The following is an 18208-nucleotide window of genomic DNA, read 5'->3' on the forward strand; positions in this document are numbered from 1 at the left end:
CTATGCGCAATGTACCACGCCATCCTCCTGTTGCTGTGCTGTCCGTCCTGAACTACAGCGGGGTTAATAGACTTCGTTGCGGCCTGGCCGCGCTACACCTCACATCGCTAGGGCCACGGATTCTACTATGTGGCTGTGACCACTGCAGCGCAATCGTACTCGTAAGCTCGAGGCAAGGAAGATGATAGCGACAACGCCGGAAGTCCATATCTACCAGCAAGACAGATCAGGCCGCCGCATCTTTCAGTTCATTCTAGAAACAATATCTGAGTTGGAGACATCGACTGAGCATGGAGGCATGGGCGACATGATGTGTCACGAAGGAAGGTCGCTTTGCTAGGAGCCGATGGTTTGGGGCAGAATGACCACCACAGGGACGCCAGATTGCCTTCGCCACGTGCTACGGCGGCAATAACAACGAAGCTAAGGTCGGAGACAGAAGGAAAGAGAGAGCAAAGGTAAGGGCAAGAGCAAGGAGAAGCAAGATTGGCCTTACGTAAGACGAGAATGAGCCTGAGATGCGGCAGGTTCATAAGTGGCTTCTGCCCTGGTGTCTAGATATTGTACAGTAAATGGAGTTTGACCTCCATTCCAGGCATCTCATCTCCACCGCACCTGCCACCAATGCAACCTTCCAGCTCTCCTCCTCTAAACGAGATCGGTCCTCAGGAAGGCAAGCAGAGAACTTGGCTGGATTGATGGGTATCCGCGACAAGTGCACCTACCGTAAAGGTATACTCAATACCATCAAAAAGCCCACCACTGCTGCGTCCAAACCATCCCGGCACCCCACTCATCAGGCGCACAGTACCTCAACAATATCCTCCGACTCTCCATCAAACACGTAATATCCACCCACCTCGGATCGATATGCTCAGGTATGATCCCCCGAATGGCCTCAATAACAGCATGTTCCTCCACCGCACTAAGCCTCTCCATAACACCATACACGCCCAACATCTCCCACATCGCAGTGTCGTTTTGTCGATTCGTCCTCAGCCACTTGACGAGGTGTCTCGTCTTGTTGCTCGATTCGGGGGTCTTGTCCGGCGCTCGAGGTGGACCAATACTCGTGTCCCATTCGACGGAGTGCTCGTCGTAGGACCAGATGCCGTTTTCTTCCAGGAGTGCATCGGTGAGGATCTTGATGCGGGCGAGATTTATTTTTAGTTCTTCGCGCTTCTCGACGATGTTCCAGAGGGAGCACGTTGCTGGTGGGCTGGTGCTCGTGGTGACGTTGACGCATTGTTTGTCGTTGTTCCAGGTGTCGCCCTTCCATATAACACCTGCCCACATTACTCCGTCGGATATGATCTTGTCGGCCAAATTCCTGTTGCTGAGTACCTCCACACTCGCGACGTCGGTAGCGGATGTTACTTGCGTCTCGCTTGTATCTTTATCATTGTCGAATTTTTCCGTATTGTCTGGCTCGCCGGGCGACTCTGATTCGTTAGGCAGATAAAGAGTAAGATATAGCAAGAGGTATGTCGAACCCCGACAGGCCCGGATGAGCTGACACTGCCGCTTTTGACGTGGCGTCCTATCATTCTTGCGCACCATCTCGGCGTAGGCGACACCCCACTGGAGTAGTCTTGACACATGGAGGTTCTGAGCCTCACTCCGTTGAACGCTGTCCTGCCAAACATTATGTGGAACGTGCATAATCCAGTTGATCTCAGTGAACGTGTAGTCTCTTGCCTGTTCGATGTCGTTGAAGACACTGGGTATTGGTGGAAGAGGTCCATCACCATATTCGACCAGAATCCTAGTTGGACTCCCAAACAAGGCCTGTGCTCTGGTGTTCATCTGATAGAACATTTCATAAAGCATATCCGGCTGTTTGCCCACAGAAAGATGCTTTGTCTCACTGTAGCATAGTGTCATCGGACGATTGAGGAGATACTTCATACCATTGTTCGTGTGGCGGACTGATTGCTCATACTCTCCCTGAAATGCTTCGAATAATCCTAGTAACAGCTCGGCCACCATAATGACGTCGCGGTCATACAGGCCCATCGCTCCGCCTCCACCAGGATTCGCAGTCCCGATGAGATTACTATTGACGTGTTGGGACTTCAGCTCGTTCAATTGACGTGTGGCCTTAGCATGAAGTCGAGCCGCATGGCCGCAGTATTCGAACGCAGCAGGGCTAATGCCATAGCTGAACCGCCGGTGGACTGCACCGAGCGCAGTGGCGACAGAGAAGAGTACTGGATGAGCAAGGGCGCCGTTAATGGAGTAGGTACGCCAAATAGTCGAGTCAAAGTACCCCATAAACTGTGGGCCTGTTCTATGACGAAAATGAGAGAAGCAGTGAGACTCAAGGTCCGAGATCTCATTGCCAGGCGCAAAGAAATTTGGTGGTCGAGGGAAGAATGGTGCTGCTGCGTTTGTCATGTGGCCCCGACGACGACGCTTGTTATTGGTGATCATGCAGTTCACTGCTGGGTTGCCGGCTTGAGATGTCTTGTCACTGTCGTAGCTAAGTATGAATTCATTGAGCTCCTCCTCCTCAGGTGTCTCCGTGTCGTTCATGTCTCCGAGTTCTGATGTGCCGTAGCCGCTATTCAGGTCGATTTCCAACAGCTTCGGCGCTGGTAATTGGCTGGTGGCAACGACCTGTGCTAGTCCTGGTGCTGAAGGGGTAGTACAACCTGTGTTTGGGGACCATGAAGACTGTATAAGAGGCGGAGGGGCTGCTGCATAGCCATCACATTTCCTTCCGGTACTCGTACATCGCAGACATGCCGGCTTGGTCTCGTCGCATTTCTTGCGCCGGATCTTGCATGTGAGACATCCCGTCCGGACCTTGTTATGGGCTTTGCGCGTACGCTGCGGCTTGTCTGAATGTGCTTCGTTTGTCTTGACGATCATATCCCTCTGAGAAGACGTTGCGCGCGATGTGTGCTGTTCCAAGATTCTGGTCGAGTCGTGCTCATGATATGGCAAGGGTCCAGATGTTGTGATGCAGTTCATCGTAAGCAAAAACTTGGCCAGGATTGTGGCGCGCAGCTATGCATGTACTCTGTGAGCGCCGTGCAATGTGTTGCGAGAGAACGCAACTTTGGAACGAGGATTGCTCGATACATGCCCAATGATAATGGCATTCATAATCAGATCCCTGTAGTGCCCCATACCTCCGTTGTGATTGGCTCGCGCGTATTGGAGGTCCTGATCACAGGAAAGGCGCCTTGGCGCCGGCGAAGATCTGCTGCAACAGAGGCTTGATTCATAGCTGCTTTGTACTTTCGAGACCCAGCTTTTCATGACGTGAATGAACGGGTCGCCTTGAGCAGATTTTTCCCACAAGCAAGCAACATGGTTTTGCTCTGGAGATGCGTAGAAAGGTGGTATTGCCGAATCAATGATCTTCTCAATCCCAAGCTCCCCAGTCATCATCATTTCCCTCGTCTTTCGGCTCCAGGTCTACCTTCTTCACTGGAACAGGTGCGACTGCTGGCTTCTTCTGCACAACAGGCACTACCTTCTTCGCAGCAGGTGCACCACTCGACGCACTTCTGGTGCCTGCCGGTCGAGAGGCAAGGCTTGTTCCATTAGTAGGTTTGTTCAACCCTTTCGGAAGTGGATTCTTGGCTTTTGGCTTGTTCTGCGCTGCTAACCAGCCCGCAAAGTCTGGCTCACCACCATCATCGAATGGTGCAGCAGCAGGCGTGGCAGCTTTGTTTGCTGCTGGAGCGTCGAAGAAGTTGTCACCATCATCGTCGAATTCTCCCCAGGCATCCATTGCATCGTCTTCGCGGGCAGGCTCGGAAGGTCGTTCGACAGACGTCCGTTGTGATGTCGTCGTGCTTGCCAATCGTATCGTTGCTGGCCGTTCGGGTCCAGCCGTGACTGTAGGTGTAGCTCGACCGCTAGTGGGCAACGAAGTTGTCTGCGTAAGCGCTGTCCCATTTGCTGCTATGGCTGGAGCATTATTCATCTCGCCCTTCGCGGTAGATATCTTGTTGGTGAAAGAAGAAATGGCCCAACCTGCCCAGCCCGAAGCATCGTTCTGGTTGCCAATGCGGGCTGGGGTACTAGGTCGAGCTCCGTCCGCAGTGGCAGCTGGTGTGGCAGTATCAGGAAGACTCTCGGCATATTTCTTGACTCTCGCAGTGTACGTATCGAAGGCTTTATTAGCAGTGTCTCGCACAAACTTCTCTTTGTCAATTAATGAGAGGCAGATGGCCGGCAGAACTTTCGTAGCACAATCTTCTTCGCTGAAGACATCTGAGGTCGCCGTAAAGGCCATCAATGCAGCATTCCTTGCGTGTACAAAGGGATCTCTGAGCGATCTTGTGAAGGCAGCAATCAGTACTTTTGTTCTGGAGGATGTTCCGAGATTTCTGGCAATCTTGCCCAAGCAAATAGTTGTGTTTGTCCTGATCCCAGGCTGTTCATCATTGGCTGTCTTTGCAAGGTAGCGAAGCAGCTCTCCGTTTATGGTTCGGTCTGACAGCTTCGAGATCACTGTCAGTACAGCCTTGACTGTTTGCTCTCGGACGACTGGCGCAGTATCTGTGAAGCCTGTCACCATCATGGGAAACATCTTGCCATTGACATCTTTTTGTGGTATACGATCGATCATAGCTGTCAGGTTGTCCAGTAGACACACTCGCATAGCTCGATCCGGACTTGCAAACAGCCGTAAGACAAGTGGTAAAAGCTTCGCCTCCCACTCATCGTCCGGCATCTTCGTACCAATTTTCAAGATTGCACCAAAGACTTTCGGACCTCCACCGCCAAATTCAACCGACTTGAGTAGTTCAGGCAAGATCTTGATCTTGAAGAAGTCTTCGGGAAAATCGTCTGTCAGGCCGTCGAGTTCATTCAGAAACTGGTCTCTTTCCTGCTCGTTCTTCAGCCCTAGACTATCAGCACCTTCGGTGATGTGGATAAGCGGCGTCTCAAAGAATCCGCCAGTCTTCTTTCCCTGCTCGACAAAGTGGCCAGCACTTAGTCTCGGCTTTGGGTTGTTGTTGACGAGCCTCTTGTAGGGTGCCACCATGTTCGAAGGTATGCTCCCTGGTTGGGCCAACCTGTCAGTACCTGTGAAACTGCCGTTGAATGCCTCGTAGACCAGGGTGCCGAGACCGAAGGAGTCCGGGGCATACAGTGGGTTCTTCTTGACAGCAGACCAGCCACCAGCTGCGATCTCAGGCGGGGCATATCGATTCGAGTCCGGCACGAGACTGCCATAGTTGTAGATGATGGCATCGTCCTCATTCATTGAGCTCAGAACCTCAAAGCCTGCGAGTTTCCATTCTCCGCTATCACTGGTGTAGACCGAGCCGACTCTTACATTTCCGTGAACTGAACTGCCCTCGTTGTTGATGAACTTGAGGGTACTCGCAACGGTGTAGAGGCCCCATCTTATCGTCTCTTCGCTCAGACTCTTCCTTTTCGTATGCCAGCTCAACGGCGTAACCTTCTCGGTCGCAATGTAGATATGTGTCTCATTTTCGATCACATCGAGGACTTTGATTACGCCTGGGTGCCGCAATGTCCGTAGCTTCCTGGCAGCATTTTTGGCGAGTGGTAGATATGAGCGTTGGGCCGCAATGTCGAATGTGAAGACCGAACATGGTGAATTATCATCCTTCTTCGTAGCATTACTGAGCGTCCATATTGAGGCATCGAGATCGACCCGGTCGCCGATTGTGAATGGGAAAGAGCTTGACTTTGCGATCGCAGACGCGACAGCCGACTTGAGGAAATCCATGCGCCTGCGACACGGAATTCAGAAGTGAGGAACGAGGAAAATATGTGACGTTTGATGTTTACGATTTGGCCGAGATGACCTGGTCCCTGCATATTCTATTTGTACTTTGGTATTCGTCTCCAATTAGCTGTTCTGCAGGCTACAGTCTTCCTTCCAGTACCAAATCCATGCAAAGGGATGACCGGATAGTCCCACCATCATCGCCGTCGGCTCCTGACAGAACAAGCCAAAGAACACGCTATCGGGATGCACGACCTCTCACGCATATGCCAGGATACTCCTCAACCCGCAACGCCGTCGCGGCAACAAATATGAACCTTAAGCCTTTGCTCCCTAGTGAACAGACTTGAGCCATTCGGCTACCGCACCAGTCATCTGCGACTCAAGTCCTGGATCATGCCAGAAGTGTCCTGCACGTACAATTTCCCTAAAGTCCATCATCGAACCCGGCCTCGCCTTCAAGGACTGACACCAGTTGCTGACTTTCCGAGGTGAAGTGAAACGGTCATCTGTTCCAAAAACGATTAGGCTGTGGTTGCTGCTTAGCATTACATCCGTATCCATGACAGGGGCATCTCTTGCCGCAGTAGCTTTCGGGTCTCTCCTCTCAAATTTGAGCTTAGTAAATACCGTTGCGAAGCTGGAAACTGGACCCTGGAGTGGTGATACCAGAAGTATCATAAGTTTGGGCACTACCTCCGGCGGCGTGGTTGCTTCTGCAGATGCTGAGCTATGAGCTCCAGTGCTATAACTCCTGCTACCCAGCTTCCGGCGGACCCTATCGACGCTCTGTCGCACTCTCTCAGGATCGATACTGCGTCGTGACCCCTCTCTGCTGATTCTGTGCGCTGCAGTGGGTGATTCATAACCTCCGAACGTCGCTCCAGAAGTCTGCAGCACCTCTGCTGGTAACGACTTCAAGTTGCTGCGTCCTCGTTGTTGTTGCACTTCGCAGTAGCCAAGAAATGCCTGTGCAAGCTCGTGTGCTCTGTTCTTGATCTCATGCTCTGCTGATCCAACTTTCGCATGCTGAAGAATCCTCAGCACAACCCCTATATCAGGTAGATGCGCGGCTATCATACTTCCATACGAGTAGCCTCCGAGCAGGAGAGTCGGTAGTAGGTTGCTAGTTGCATTGTCGTCAGCATTCAATATGTTGTCTACAACCCCACCCTCATTGATGAAGGCCAACATAAACGCGTAGACAGAAACATAATCGCCCAACTCTGCTTTCCCGCTCCATGATGTCCTGCCCGCTGATTTCTCAGCACCACGGAAGTTGAACGTCGCGAGCACGAAACCATGTCTGAGCAGGACGGAGCCGACGGAATGGACGACTGGATCGTCGTAGCAGCCACCTAGCGGGGCGTAGGGATGTGCGAAGATTGCGCAACCTCCTACATGGTTTTCTTCGTGGGACACGGTCTTGACTCTTGGGAAGTACAGGCGGCAGTCGAGCTCGAGGTCATCGTATAAGCTTGGCAGAGTGAAATTTGTATTCGGTTTTGGAAGCATCTTGGTTCATTTAGGCTGTCGAGGATGTCATCTGTTTACAGTAGAAGCTCTGCTTCGTTTGGTAGCGGCCATTGGATCTCCTTGCCTACTAGTATGTAAACAGGATCTATGAGCAGAGAATATGAATGCTTGTGGCAGATTACAGACACTCAGGTGCATGGGGGCGTCGGTAAGTCACTTATAACTGCGGAGACGGCCGAGAACATCCAAGGATGGCGAGGACTCATGTTGCTATATTTGTTAGGACGAAGCAACGTGAGTCTTGCCAAGATCAAGCCCATTTTATATGAGGCTGACCCAGTCATCGCATGTTTCAGCGCAATTCCTTGAGTGCTACTGAGGTCGAAAGATCAGTGATATTGTTGTACTACTTGGACATCCAGATCGCATTCGGGTTGCTGGCGCTCTCCTCCAAAACGCCCGCGCTTTTAGACGTGATCTCAGAATGGAGACATCTAAAGCTGAGCTTGTACCGTGCTGCTCTTGTTGTGATTTGCATCCTCTTTTCCCTTTGCCATCTCAGCTTCTGTAATACTCCGTGCCACGCGAGCACTTCTCTCCGCCATGATCTTGAAAGAGCCTTCTCCGACAGCAGTCTCCATCTCTCCGATTAAGCCAATGCACCACAGTCCTACTCCGGGATCAAGAACACCTCTCCGTAGATTGACAGCATAGTCACCATCTGTCGTCATGGAGGGGCCATCAAGCAACCTCTTGCTAATGATTGAGCTAAGCAGTGTGTCGGTTGAGCTCCTTACGAAGCCGGTAGCAGCGATGACAAGATCGAATTCACCGGCGTACTGACCTCCCATCGCCACGTCGCGTGTGGTTAGATGAATTTGGCCAGAAGATGTCTTCTCTGCACCGGTGACGACCTGATTGAACTTGATCTGAAATTTCCACTTTGTGCTATCCGGCTCTTTCACCTTTTGTGCATACTGTGTCTCGTAAACTCGATCGAGGAGGGCTTTGTTAATGGGTTTCGAGCTTGGCTTGTTTGTGGACTGGTGAGGAAACCGCAGCTCGGGTGGGACTCTGTCTGTGACGGTGGTCGAGGAGGGTACGAGAGAAGCTGTCCTGTTGTCTGATCAGTCTTGTTGCGAGTGTAGTGTTCAAGCTTAACTTACATGGACGTCTGTGCTTCCTGTTGCAGTGATCCATCTTCAACTAGCCATATCACTTGCCTATCGGCTCTCACATCATACAATTCATCGAACAGCTCAGCTGCCTGTTGTGTCTGGCCTACAATGGCGATTCGTACATGTGGGGCGCTTGGGTTGGTGAGCTCGTTCAGACGGGTCATACAGCGGGAGGAGTGTATGACTGCTGGTTTGAGTTCTGGCTTCGCAAGAATTCCTGGTACGTATGGTTGTCGATCTACGCAAATGACCACTTTCTCAGCTGTGTGTATATGCCTCTGGCCTGTTGCTCGATTCAGGCTGAAGACATTCCAGCTGTTGATTTTCTTGTTACCAGAGTACACTGGCTCAATGGAGAGTATTTTGGTGTCATGCCGAACCTCATCCTTGAACTGCTTCGCACACCATTTGAGATACTCCTCGAATTGTACTCTGGGTGGTTGCATCGAGCTCAGGTTTGTGAAGTCTACCAGCCATTTTTTTCCGTGTAGGAAGCGTATGAAGGTGAAGTCGGATCTCGGATTTTCAAGAGTGATCATGTCATACAGGAAGTTTGAGCTCATGTGGACGGTGCCGGGTAAATCGCCGAGGGGTCGCCATGCTGATTGCGCCTCCTCCTCCAGGAAAGTGACGCTGGCCGAAGAGTTGCTTTCCCTGAGTGCTATGCCCAACGACATCGCTGCCAGACCAAAGCCGACGCACACGACATCATGATGTTCTTGCTGTAGCTGGGGTTGAGGTCCCGGGTGTGACATGTTGACGGTGTACATCTGTACGACAATGTCCTCGTCGTTGCTCTTACGCAGTGTTGGATGCTCTTGCTCTTCACGACTGTAGCATGTGATTGATTGATTCCGTTGATCCCTATCATCTCTGACACCAAGGGTCTCGTTCGGGCAGCTGTCGACAAACCAGCCATCATGATGATCGGACTGGCATCCACCTCGCGTCAGGGCCAGGGTACTGTTTCTGCTTCGGCTACACAGCGCCAGCTGCTCGTGTTCCGTCGCATAGGTGAACGCTTGAGGAAAATGCTTGTGGTGCCCATCTTCGTCATTGTGCAGCTCGAGGTCGAGGTCGGCGAGTGTCGGTGATCAGATAATGCGCGAAGGAGGAGCAATCAGCATCTGTGGACCTGCTTGACATCTGATAATCTGAAGTGGACAAGAAGCTGCAGTACAAGCTGATACGACCCTGTGAAATGACTGCGACGAAGAGGAAGAAGGTGAGGAGCGCGATTTGATAGCTCAATAAGCGGAGATTTGATGAAAGTTTGCATCTGATTAGATGTCACCGCCAAGCTCGTCAAAGACCTTGGCACCATACCTCGAGCTCGACTTCCTCCACCTTCAACGACCGTCTTTCACACCTACCACAACAGGTCTCGCACCACCCGCGATCGACATAACGAGCCAAGATGAGAACAGACACGATGTGGGCCAGCTTGTGCTGCATCCCACCGACCCTGGTCCGGTCTGCTGCCGGCCTCTTCGAGGAAGTTAGATGCCACAGACGACCGACGACCTGACATTGGAATCCAGCAAATAGTCTCATCCATGTCCAGTCTATGCATGCCTCTGCATTAGCTCGAGTGAGAACGCCGAAGTCGCTTGCACAAGATTTCGTTGCAGAATTCGTTCACTGGTGCTTCTCGGGGGCAACGAGCGAACAACATCACAACCGTGTCAAGAGGCTCCAGACTGCAGGAATCGTCCCAGTCACGTGTACCTCCGAGGTCACGTAGGACCGAAGTGCTTGTGGTTGCTTAGCTAATACACTTCGGCAAGCAGGCCCTGAACTACAACCGCCGCCAGCAACGACTGGTATGCGGCGACCAGTACTGCCACAACGATCCTGAAACATACCCATGAATCAAATCCGACAGGTACTTCTCACGACTTGTCTATGAGGCTCAACACTGATGTATCATAGTCTTTCCGGAGGCTGACTGGCTATGTGCGACTGCTCACCTATGCCGAGCCTTCGTTGCAAGATGTTGGCCTCCTCGTGATTGGCATCATCGCCGCCATTGCCGGCGGCGTACCCATACCCGTGCTCGGGATCATATTCGGTCAGCTGATGGACGATCTCAACTCTGCCAGTTGCGATAACGCGACCTCGTCCTCATCCAAAGTTCAGTCAGACGTCAACAGCAAGGTATTAATCGTGGTCTATATCGGTATTGCCAAGCTCGTGCTGATTTATGTCTACATCGTGTGTTGGAGCCTGTTCGGATATCGACTTGCGCAACGAATCCGAGAACGATACATTCAAAGTCTCCTTCACAAGGATATTTCATTCTTCGACAAGCTATCACCTGGAGAAGTTTCTTCGCACCTCAACGCCGATATTGACACAATCCAGCAAGGTAGTTCTGAGAAGGTTGGGATTGTGCTGAACGCCGTGTCGTTCTTCATTGCGGCCTACACGATTGCATTTATCAAGGACCCTGCGCTTGGTGGTATGCTCGTATCGTTGACTCCGGCCTTCCTTCTCATGTCGTTGGTTGGTGGACACTTCATCGGTAAGTACTCTGGAGCAATGTCAAGCAAGACCTCTTCGGCATCATCTATTGCTCTCGAATCATTGTCGAATATCATAATCGTCCATGCATTCGGCGCAAACTCGAGGCTGGAAGAACGATTTTCTGAGCTCTTGAGGGGCGCCAGATCAGCTGGCATCAAGAAAGCGGTCACAGCCTCGATTCAGTCCGGCCTGCTTTACTTCATTGCTTACTCGTCAAATGCATTGGCTTATTGGCAGGGTTCAAGACAGATTGCGGATGCTGTTGCGGGTGATGGCGGCACTACGGTCGGCACTATCTACACTGTGATCTTCATACTCGTTGAGGCGACCATTTTTCTCAGCAATGTGGCACCTTTCTTGCAGATCTTTGGTGCAGCACAATCTGCCTTCATCAAGCTGGAAAAGAATATTCAGCAGAAGTCTGAGCTGTTGAACACAGGGGAGCAGGAAGCATTCGACAACTTCTCGCCGAGCATCGAACTCAAGAACGTGTCGTTTGCGTATCCGTCGCGACCGGACACGCAAGTCCTTCGAGGTGTGTCCTTAGTCTTCCCAGCCAACAAGCATTCTGCAATCATCGGTCTCTCTGGAAGCGGCAAGTCTACCATTGCGAGTCTCATCATGCGGCTGTATGACCCGTCCGAAGGAGAAGTTTCGCTAGGTGGCAACAACATGAGAAGCCTCAAGCTTGATCACTTGCGCAGCTGCATGAGTCTGGTTCAACAAGAGCCATCGTTATTCGACAGATCGATCCTTGAGAACATTGCCCTCGGTCTGGTCAGTTCGCGCAAACACCGGCATTTGCAACCACTGCTGCATACCGGAACCCTGAACGAGATAGCTGCCAGCGTACGCAATGGAGAAAATCTAGTAGAGGCAGCGAAAGACTACGGCAAGCATGCTGTAGAGATCATAGAGCTCGTGCGGCAGGCGGCCGTACTAGCAGACGCGGATACGTTCGTCAGCAAGCTCCGACACGGTTATGGCACAATCGTTGGCTCGAAGGGGACGTTGATCAGTGGTGGCCAGAAGCAACGAATTTCAATCGCTCGTGCACTGGTCAAAGATCCTGATATCCTTGTCTTGGACGAAGCCACAGCATCGTTGGACTCCAGCAGTGAACGCCGCATACAGGCCGCGCTCAACAAAGCAAGCAAAGGGAGAACCACAATTACCATCGCACATCGTCTGTCGACTATTCGAGATGCCGACAATGTTGTCGTTATGAAGGCTGGGGAAGTGATCGAGCAAGGCACTCATACTGAGCTTATCAGTAAGAATGCTGCATATGCTGAGCTGCTCAGGTTGCAGAAGCACGAAGATACTTCTGCTTCTAACACGCAGTACGACGATGCCGCATCGATCTCATCCGTCAGCACAAACACTTCTCAGAAGGACCAGGATCCCACTTCGTCTGGAGACATGGCAAACGCAAAGGCCGCAGAACCAGGCCAGCAAGTCACACCTCCGCAAAATCAAGCCACATCGAAAGACCCCGACATCGATACCAAGCAATCATCCTCTTTCATGCTTCGGACTCTTGGTCCATTGTTCCGACCAAATTTACTCGTCCTCCTCGTTGCGTTCGTGGCTGTCATCATAGTTGGCAGTACCTTCTCTGTCGCTGCTGTCATCTTCGGCAATACTGTTGGCGCTTTGAGTCCTTGCAGGTCTGTACCTAGCATCAGGAATGCTGGCGAGTTCTTTGCGTTGATGTTCTTCATCCTGGCGATTGTCGAGTTCTTCGCCAATATCGTCAGCTGGTCAGGTCTCGGAGCTGTCGCAGAAAGGATTCTTCATCGAGTGCGCATCCTTTCCTTCCGCTCATTGATGGAGCAAGACTTGCATTGGCACGAGTCAGCGAACAGATCGCCGACTTCGCTTCTTGGTGTCCTCACGGCTGATGTCAATGCTCTTGGTGGCCTCACAGGATCAACAATTGGCACCATCTTGTCTATCTTGGTCAACTTAGTCGTGGCGATTGTCTTAACTCATGTTCTGGCGTGGAAGATTGCACTAGTCTGCCTTGCCACCGTGCCACTCATACTGGGAGCCGGTACCATGCAGCTGGTTGTTCTCAGCAGATTCGCAGCTCGTCATCGAGAAGCATTCACGAAGTCTGTGGGAATCGCTGTGGAAGCCGTTGAATCGATCAAGGCAATCTCTACACTGTCTCTGGAGGACGAGGTGCTTCGAACATATCAGCGATCGTTGAAAGCTCCGATCAAAGAGACGACTCAACAAGCTCTGTACGCCAAAGGGTGGCTGGCCATTGCCTTTGGCATTCCAACGTTCATTTACGCTCTTGCTTACTGGTGGGGAACGAAACTGGTCATCGCAGGCGAATACAGTCAGGTACAGTTCTTCATTGTGCTGATTGCTTTGCTGGTCAGTGCTCAGCTATGGGGTCAACTCTTCACCATCGCACCAGATGTCTCGAAAGCATTCGCTGCTGTCAGGCGTGTTGTCAATGTCATCAACCTAGGATCTGGTAGTACTCCTCCAACCACAGATGTCGAGAAGAGCGCCACCATAATCGAGAAGCCAAGTCAACCTTCTGGTTCCGGCGCAAGTGTCAAATTCAACAATGTCGCCTTCTCCTATCCTGCCAGGCCAACCTTTCAAGTCCTTGACAACCTCAGTCTGTCAATAGCACCAGGTCAATTCGCCGCTCTCGTTGGTCAAAGTGGAGCAGGGAAATCAACCATCATCGCGCTGCTCGAGAGAATGTACCGGCCAGACTCTGGGACCATCAGCATTGACAACGTCGATGTCGCATCCACACCGTCGACCTTCCGCAATCAAATTGCTTTCGTGCCACAAGACAGTGTGCTCTTTGAAGGCTCAATTCGTTTTAACGTCTCTCTCGGTGCTGCCACAACACAGACAGTCAGCGATGCTGAGATCGAAGAGGCTTGTCGCGTTGCAAACATCCATGACACGATTACCTCCTTGCCCAATGGCTATGATACGGAAGTTGGCACGGGCGGTACGCAGTTCTCAGGTGGTCAGAAGCAGCGACTTGCAATTGCTCGAGCGCTTGTCCGCAAACCTCGCTTGCTTCTACTTGATGAGTCAACGAGCGCTCTTGATGCAGAGAGTGAGAAGTCGTTCAAGGATGGACTGGAGGAGGCGAGACGGAGGACTGGTATGACTGTTATAGCTATTGCGCATCGGCTTGGGACTATCAGGAACGCAGATGTCATATTCTACCTTGAGAATGGGCAGGTGGTTGAGAAGGGCCGGCATGAGGATCTGATGGCAAGATGCGATGCGTACAGGACGAATGCGAAGTATCAAGGATTCTAACATAAGGAACGAGCGCCTTAAGCATGTTAATCGCAAAAGTTCAACATGCTATCAATGTACAGATTTTGCTACAACTTTCCACAGTATATCGCTTGATCTGCAGATGCAATCCGGCCTTTCTTGCGGCTTTTCATTGATTGGAATCACGAAAGGTCAAATCGCATTAATGTTCCGATCGTATTGATATTATGTTACAACTACAGCTTGCTGCCGTCTCGTCGCTCCAGGCTCCGCTCAGCAACCTTCGCCATCTCAAATTTCCTCACTTTTCCGCTGCCGGTCAATGGGACATCGGCTGGCACACCATCTTCGCCCAACCAGAAGATATGAGCGGGTGCTTTGTGCCGGCCGAGCTTTTCTCGCACCCAGTCACGGATTTGTTCGTCGCTCAGTCGGCTCATATTCGTCGCCGACGCACTCTTGACAGACTTGGTCAACTTCTCGGGCTCACCGCACTCGATTGCCTCGGCAACAGCTTCAGCTTGCTCCTCTCCCTTTATAGGCTCCATCGGAACAGATCCCGCACGTTGCAAGAAAGCCGCCACAACTTCTCCATACCTCTTGTGCTTCACGCCAACCACAATCGCCCTCTCAATCTCTGAATGCTTCACCAACCTCTCCTCAATCTCGAGCGGGTAGATATTCTCTCCACCACGAATAATAATCTCCTTGTAACGTCCAGTGATACTGCAACTGCCATCCTCATGCATGACCGCTTCGTCGCCTGTATGCAGCCACAATACACCCGTCTCATCTCTGATCATAACCTCATCTGTCTTGGCTCGATTATTCCAGTAGCCCTTCTGCAGCTGGTATCCAGCGATGCATAGCTCACCCTTCGTGCCGATCGGTACAATCCGCTGTGCACGATCGACGATCTTTACGTGGACATATGGCATTGGATGTCCCACTGTGCTCAGTTTCTTGTGAATCGGGTCATTGTGGTACGCGTTGAAACAAGTCGGACTTGCCTCGGTCAGGCCGTAGGATGACGTGAATTCAACCATGCCGAACTCGTGGACAAGCAATTCCATGAGATGTTTCGGTACGGGTGCACCGGCGATGATACCCGTGCGCAGACGATGTGAGTCGAAGTTTGAGGGACGTGGTAGGCTGAACATGCTGTCGAACATTGCGGGGACGCCGTGGATGGCTGTGCATTGTTCGTCTGGGATTGATTGGAGACATGCTGCGGCATCGAAGGTTTCGGACGGGTAGACGATTTTGCCGCCGTGGGTTAGGGTGGCTAGGAGACCGAGGACGAGCCCGAAGCAGTGGAAGAGAGGGGGTGGGCAGCAGAGAGTGTCGGTGTCGGTGAGGTTCATCCTGTCGCCGATGAAGCGGCTGTTGTTGAGGATGGAGTGGTGGGTTAACATTGCGGCTTTTGGATGGCCGGTTGTGCCGCTGGTGAACTGTAGATTGCAGACGTCGTGGTTGGTGAAACGGGTGTTGCAGTCGTTGATGAGGAAGTCATCTAGGGTGGATCCCTGCTCGATAAGGTTCGTGTATGATTGGAACTCGCCGGCGAAGCCTCGGAGGATGACAATGTCTTCTGTCTTGCCTTGGCTGATAAGTTCGGACAGAAGCTTCCTGTTATCGTGCCGGCCGATGAATGGTGTGGTGAAAAGCAGTCGGCACGCTGTGAAGTCGAGGGCGTAACGTGCTTCTGAGGAGGTGTAGGTGTTGTTGATGATGACGAGGATGGCTCCGATTCTCATGCAGCCGAAGAGGACTGAGACGTACTGCTCGCAATTGCCGGCCATGATGCCGACTCTATCGCCTGGCCGGATGCCTTGAGCTGCCATGGCTCGGGCGAGCATGATGCTCTCCTGTCTCAAGAAGTCGTATGTCCATCTTGCTCCCGTCCATGGGATGACTAGACATTCCTGCAGCCCATATTGCTCACACTGGAAGTCTAGCAGTTCAGCGAGCTTGAAGTCAAGAAGTGGTACATCTGACGGGCCATGAGCCACGGACAGTTGAACTGAATTTTGGTGAGGCAGGATTGTGCCGTATTGGTACCTCGTCGCCAGTGAGGTTGTTGGTGCCGTGCTAGGGATGGCTTGAGTGAGCATGTTGGCATCGGGCTTGTCGGATTGTCGGCGTGACCGACGGCGTTCTTTCAGTCGTTCTCAGTGCTAGGCGATCAGCAGCAGTGCACTTCCTGGCCTGGGTCCGATGTGTGGTCGGACTTTTTGTCCAGCGCTGTAGGAGACCACACCCCTAAGCTCAAGGTCCTTGCTGAGCTCGATGCCACACCAAGACAAGCGGCCATGTTGCCGTTTCTGGTGTACGTCAGAAGCTGCTTGGGAATGGCAAGGCAAGGTAGTGTCACACAAGGTTCATGCCGAATGCAGATCATCTGTGTGGAGTCGAGTCAGCCCTGGCACCATGCAAAGACGTCCAAGTCCGGTCATCGGAGGTCGATCGGCTTCTGCTTGTAGAAACGACAATTGACATCACTTTGCATTCGGAACAGGACCACGGACAAAGCTCTGGTTTTCAGGATGTCTGACTCTTTGTCCACTCCCCGAAAGTGGTCTGACCAAGCGAGGAAGGCATTCTGACCATGACTGGAGCTTCTAGCGATCCTTCACCTCCTGCCACTTCAGGGCCAAGAAAAATGCCCTTGCTGAGCTTCTCGAAACCAAGCTTCTCGTACAGTCTGACAGCACGATCGGTGGCTTCAAGGTACAATGGTACTTTGAGCTGCTCTGCAACTTCCATGCCAGGCCTCGTCAGCATACCACCGATCCCTCGTCGCTGATACTTTGGGTGGACAGCAACAACGTGGCAGTCTGCAGCATGTCAGTCTCTGAATATCTGACGCATCCTGCTACTTACAAACATGCTGCCTGCCACCAATCAACTCCTCCTTTCTTTGCCAGAAGGCTCGAATGAATTCCTCGGCTCTCTTCTTCTGCTCGCCCTCCAGCCAATCGACAGCAGGAAGTTTCCGCTGCTCTTGGGATCGCTCTTCCCAGTGGAAGTCCCACAAGCTCATTCCAACAATTTCGTCGGTATCAGTGTCCACGCATTTGTAGGTATACTGCAGGTTGTCCTTATGCCAGTACTCCAGGGTATGTGTGGTATGACCTGACCGAAACTCCTCGTTGTGAATGTCCCAAGGGAATAGAATTTGAGTAACGAGCTCGCCGTCGAAAGCTGCAAAGTAGACGTCGTAGACCTTGCGAATATCAGGTATACTGGCTGGTAATACCACGAAGCCCATGCTGGAGAATGTCTGTTCGGATGTTAGCCTCGTCAGTAGCTTGCGTTGTCCTCTTCGTATGGCACCCAGCGTCCTTCACTAAGTCACGTGTCAGGAGGAGGTGTGTCACACGAGGGACGGGTTGCATCAGTTGCGATGCCGGACATTGACATTGACATTGAGGCATTTTGTGCAGCGAGGTCGATCTTCACGAGAATAAAGTTATCTGATCCGCTTCGTGCATATTGACATGCAACTGTCCGAATCAACTTCCTTGTCAGGTTTGGATGGGGGTGAAGGTATCAAAATTACAAGCGGAAACAGCAAATGCTAGAAATCACGCTAGACGTTAGCGTGTCTGCGGGATGACGATCACTTCTTTTCGACCTCTCCTCCTCCTCATCGTGCTTTCGAGCAGCTGCGCTGACCAGGACTTCCACCGGATGACTTCGCTGCAGCCATGCCGGCCGTTGTCGATCTCGTTACATCTTGACGAGCACCAGCAGAGCTGCTTCATGCTTGTCCGGACTATGCCCATTGCTGTGGGGCCTCGGTCTCTCGACTGCACACTGAAGGGCCCTATCCATGTTGAGCTATCAGGTCAGGCTTGGTTAATATGAAGCCCAGGACGGGACAGTGCGGTTGACTGGCCTTGGGTGCCGGTGTACCCTCCAATACTGAGATCTGGTCCCCCACAAGCTGGTATCACAATTGTGAAGTCTGCTCCTGAGCCGACTTCCATAGCAACTACTCATTGATCACAAGCCTGGTATCCTCCCGAGCTGA

The 18208-nt window shown here is 52.0% G+C and overlaps 6 protein-coding genes across 6 annotated transcripts; 1 reads left to right on the top strand and 5 right to left on the bottom strand.

The window, feature by feature from the left end:
• Positions 1-747: 747 nt before the first annotated feature.
• On the bottom strand, positions 748-2976 carry PMZ80_011076 (uncharacterized protein; the record flags this gene model as incomplete). The annotated part of the gene is made up of 1 exon (XM_064879464.1): positions 748-2976. One exon carries the CDS (start codon positions 2974-2976, stop codon positions 748-750), a length of 2229 nt encoding a protein of 742 aa, XP_064724795.1.
• Positions 2977-3373: 397 nt separating this feature from the next.
• CEX1 (Nuclear aminoacylation-dependent tRNA export pathway component) lies at positions 3374-5722 on the bottom strand (the record flags this gene model as incomplete). The annotated part of the gene is made up of 1 exon (XM_064879465.1): positions 3374-5722. One exon carries the CDS (start codon positions 5720-5722, stop codon positions 3374-3376), a length of 2349 nt encoding a protein of 782 aa, XP_064724796.1.
• Positions 5723-6055: 333 nt separating this feature from the next.
• Positions 6056-7237, bottom strand: PMZ80_011078 (uncharacterized protein; the record flags this gene model as incomplete). The annotated part of the gene is made up of 1 exon (XM_064879466.1): positions 6056-7237. One exon carries the CDS (start codon positions 7235-7237, stop codon positions 6056-6058), a length of 1182 nt encoding a protein of 393 aa, XP_064724797.1.
• A 455-nt stretch (positions 7238-7692) lies between these two features.
• PMZ80_011079 (uncharacterized protein) lies at positions 7693-9131 on the bottom strand (the record flags this gene model as incomplete). Its single annotated transcript, XM_064879467.1, has 2 exons — positions 7693-8314; positions 8365-9131. The coding sequence occupies 2 exons, from the start codon at positions 9129-9131 to the stop codon at positions 7693-7695; spliced, it is 1389 nt and encodes a 462-aa protein (XP_064724798.1).
• Positions 9132-9663: 532 nt separating this feature from the next.
• Positions 9664-14211, top strand: PMZ80_011080 (uncharacterized protein; the record flags this gene model as incomplete). Its single annotated transcript, XM_064879468.1, has 2 exons — positions 9664-9849; positions 10309-14211. 2 exons carry the CDS (start codon positions 9664-9666, stop codon positions 14209-14211), a joined length of 4089 nt encoding a protein of 1362 aa, XP_064724799.1.
• A 197-nt stretch (positions 14212-14408) lies between these two features.
• Positions 14409-17443, bottom strand: PMZ80_011081 (putative NRPS-like protein biosynthetic cluster; the record flags this gene model as incomplete). The annotated part of the gene is made up of 3 exons (XM_064879469.1): positions 14409-16330; positions 16728-17009; positions 17056-17443. The coding sequence occupies 3 exons, from the start codon at positions 17441-17443 to the stop codon at positions 14409-14411; spliced, it is 2592 nt and encodes an 863-aa protein (XP_064724800.1).
• Positions 17444-18208: the final 765 nt, after the last annotated feature.

This window comes from Knufia obscura (assembly GCF_036327395.1).
Source record: "Knufia obscura strain CCFEE 5817 isolate CBS 148926 chromosome Unknown scaffold_24, whole genome shotgun sequence".
NCBI classification, from domain to species: domain Eukaryota; kingdom Fungi; phylum Ascomycota; class Eurotiomycetes; order Chaetothyriales; family Trichomeriaceae; genus Knufia; species Knufia obscura.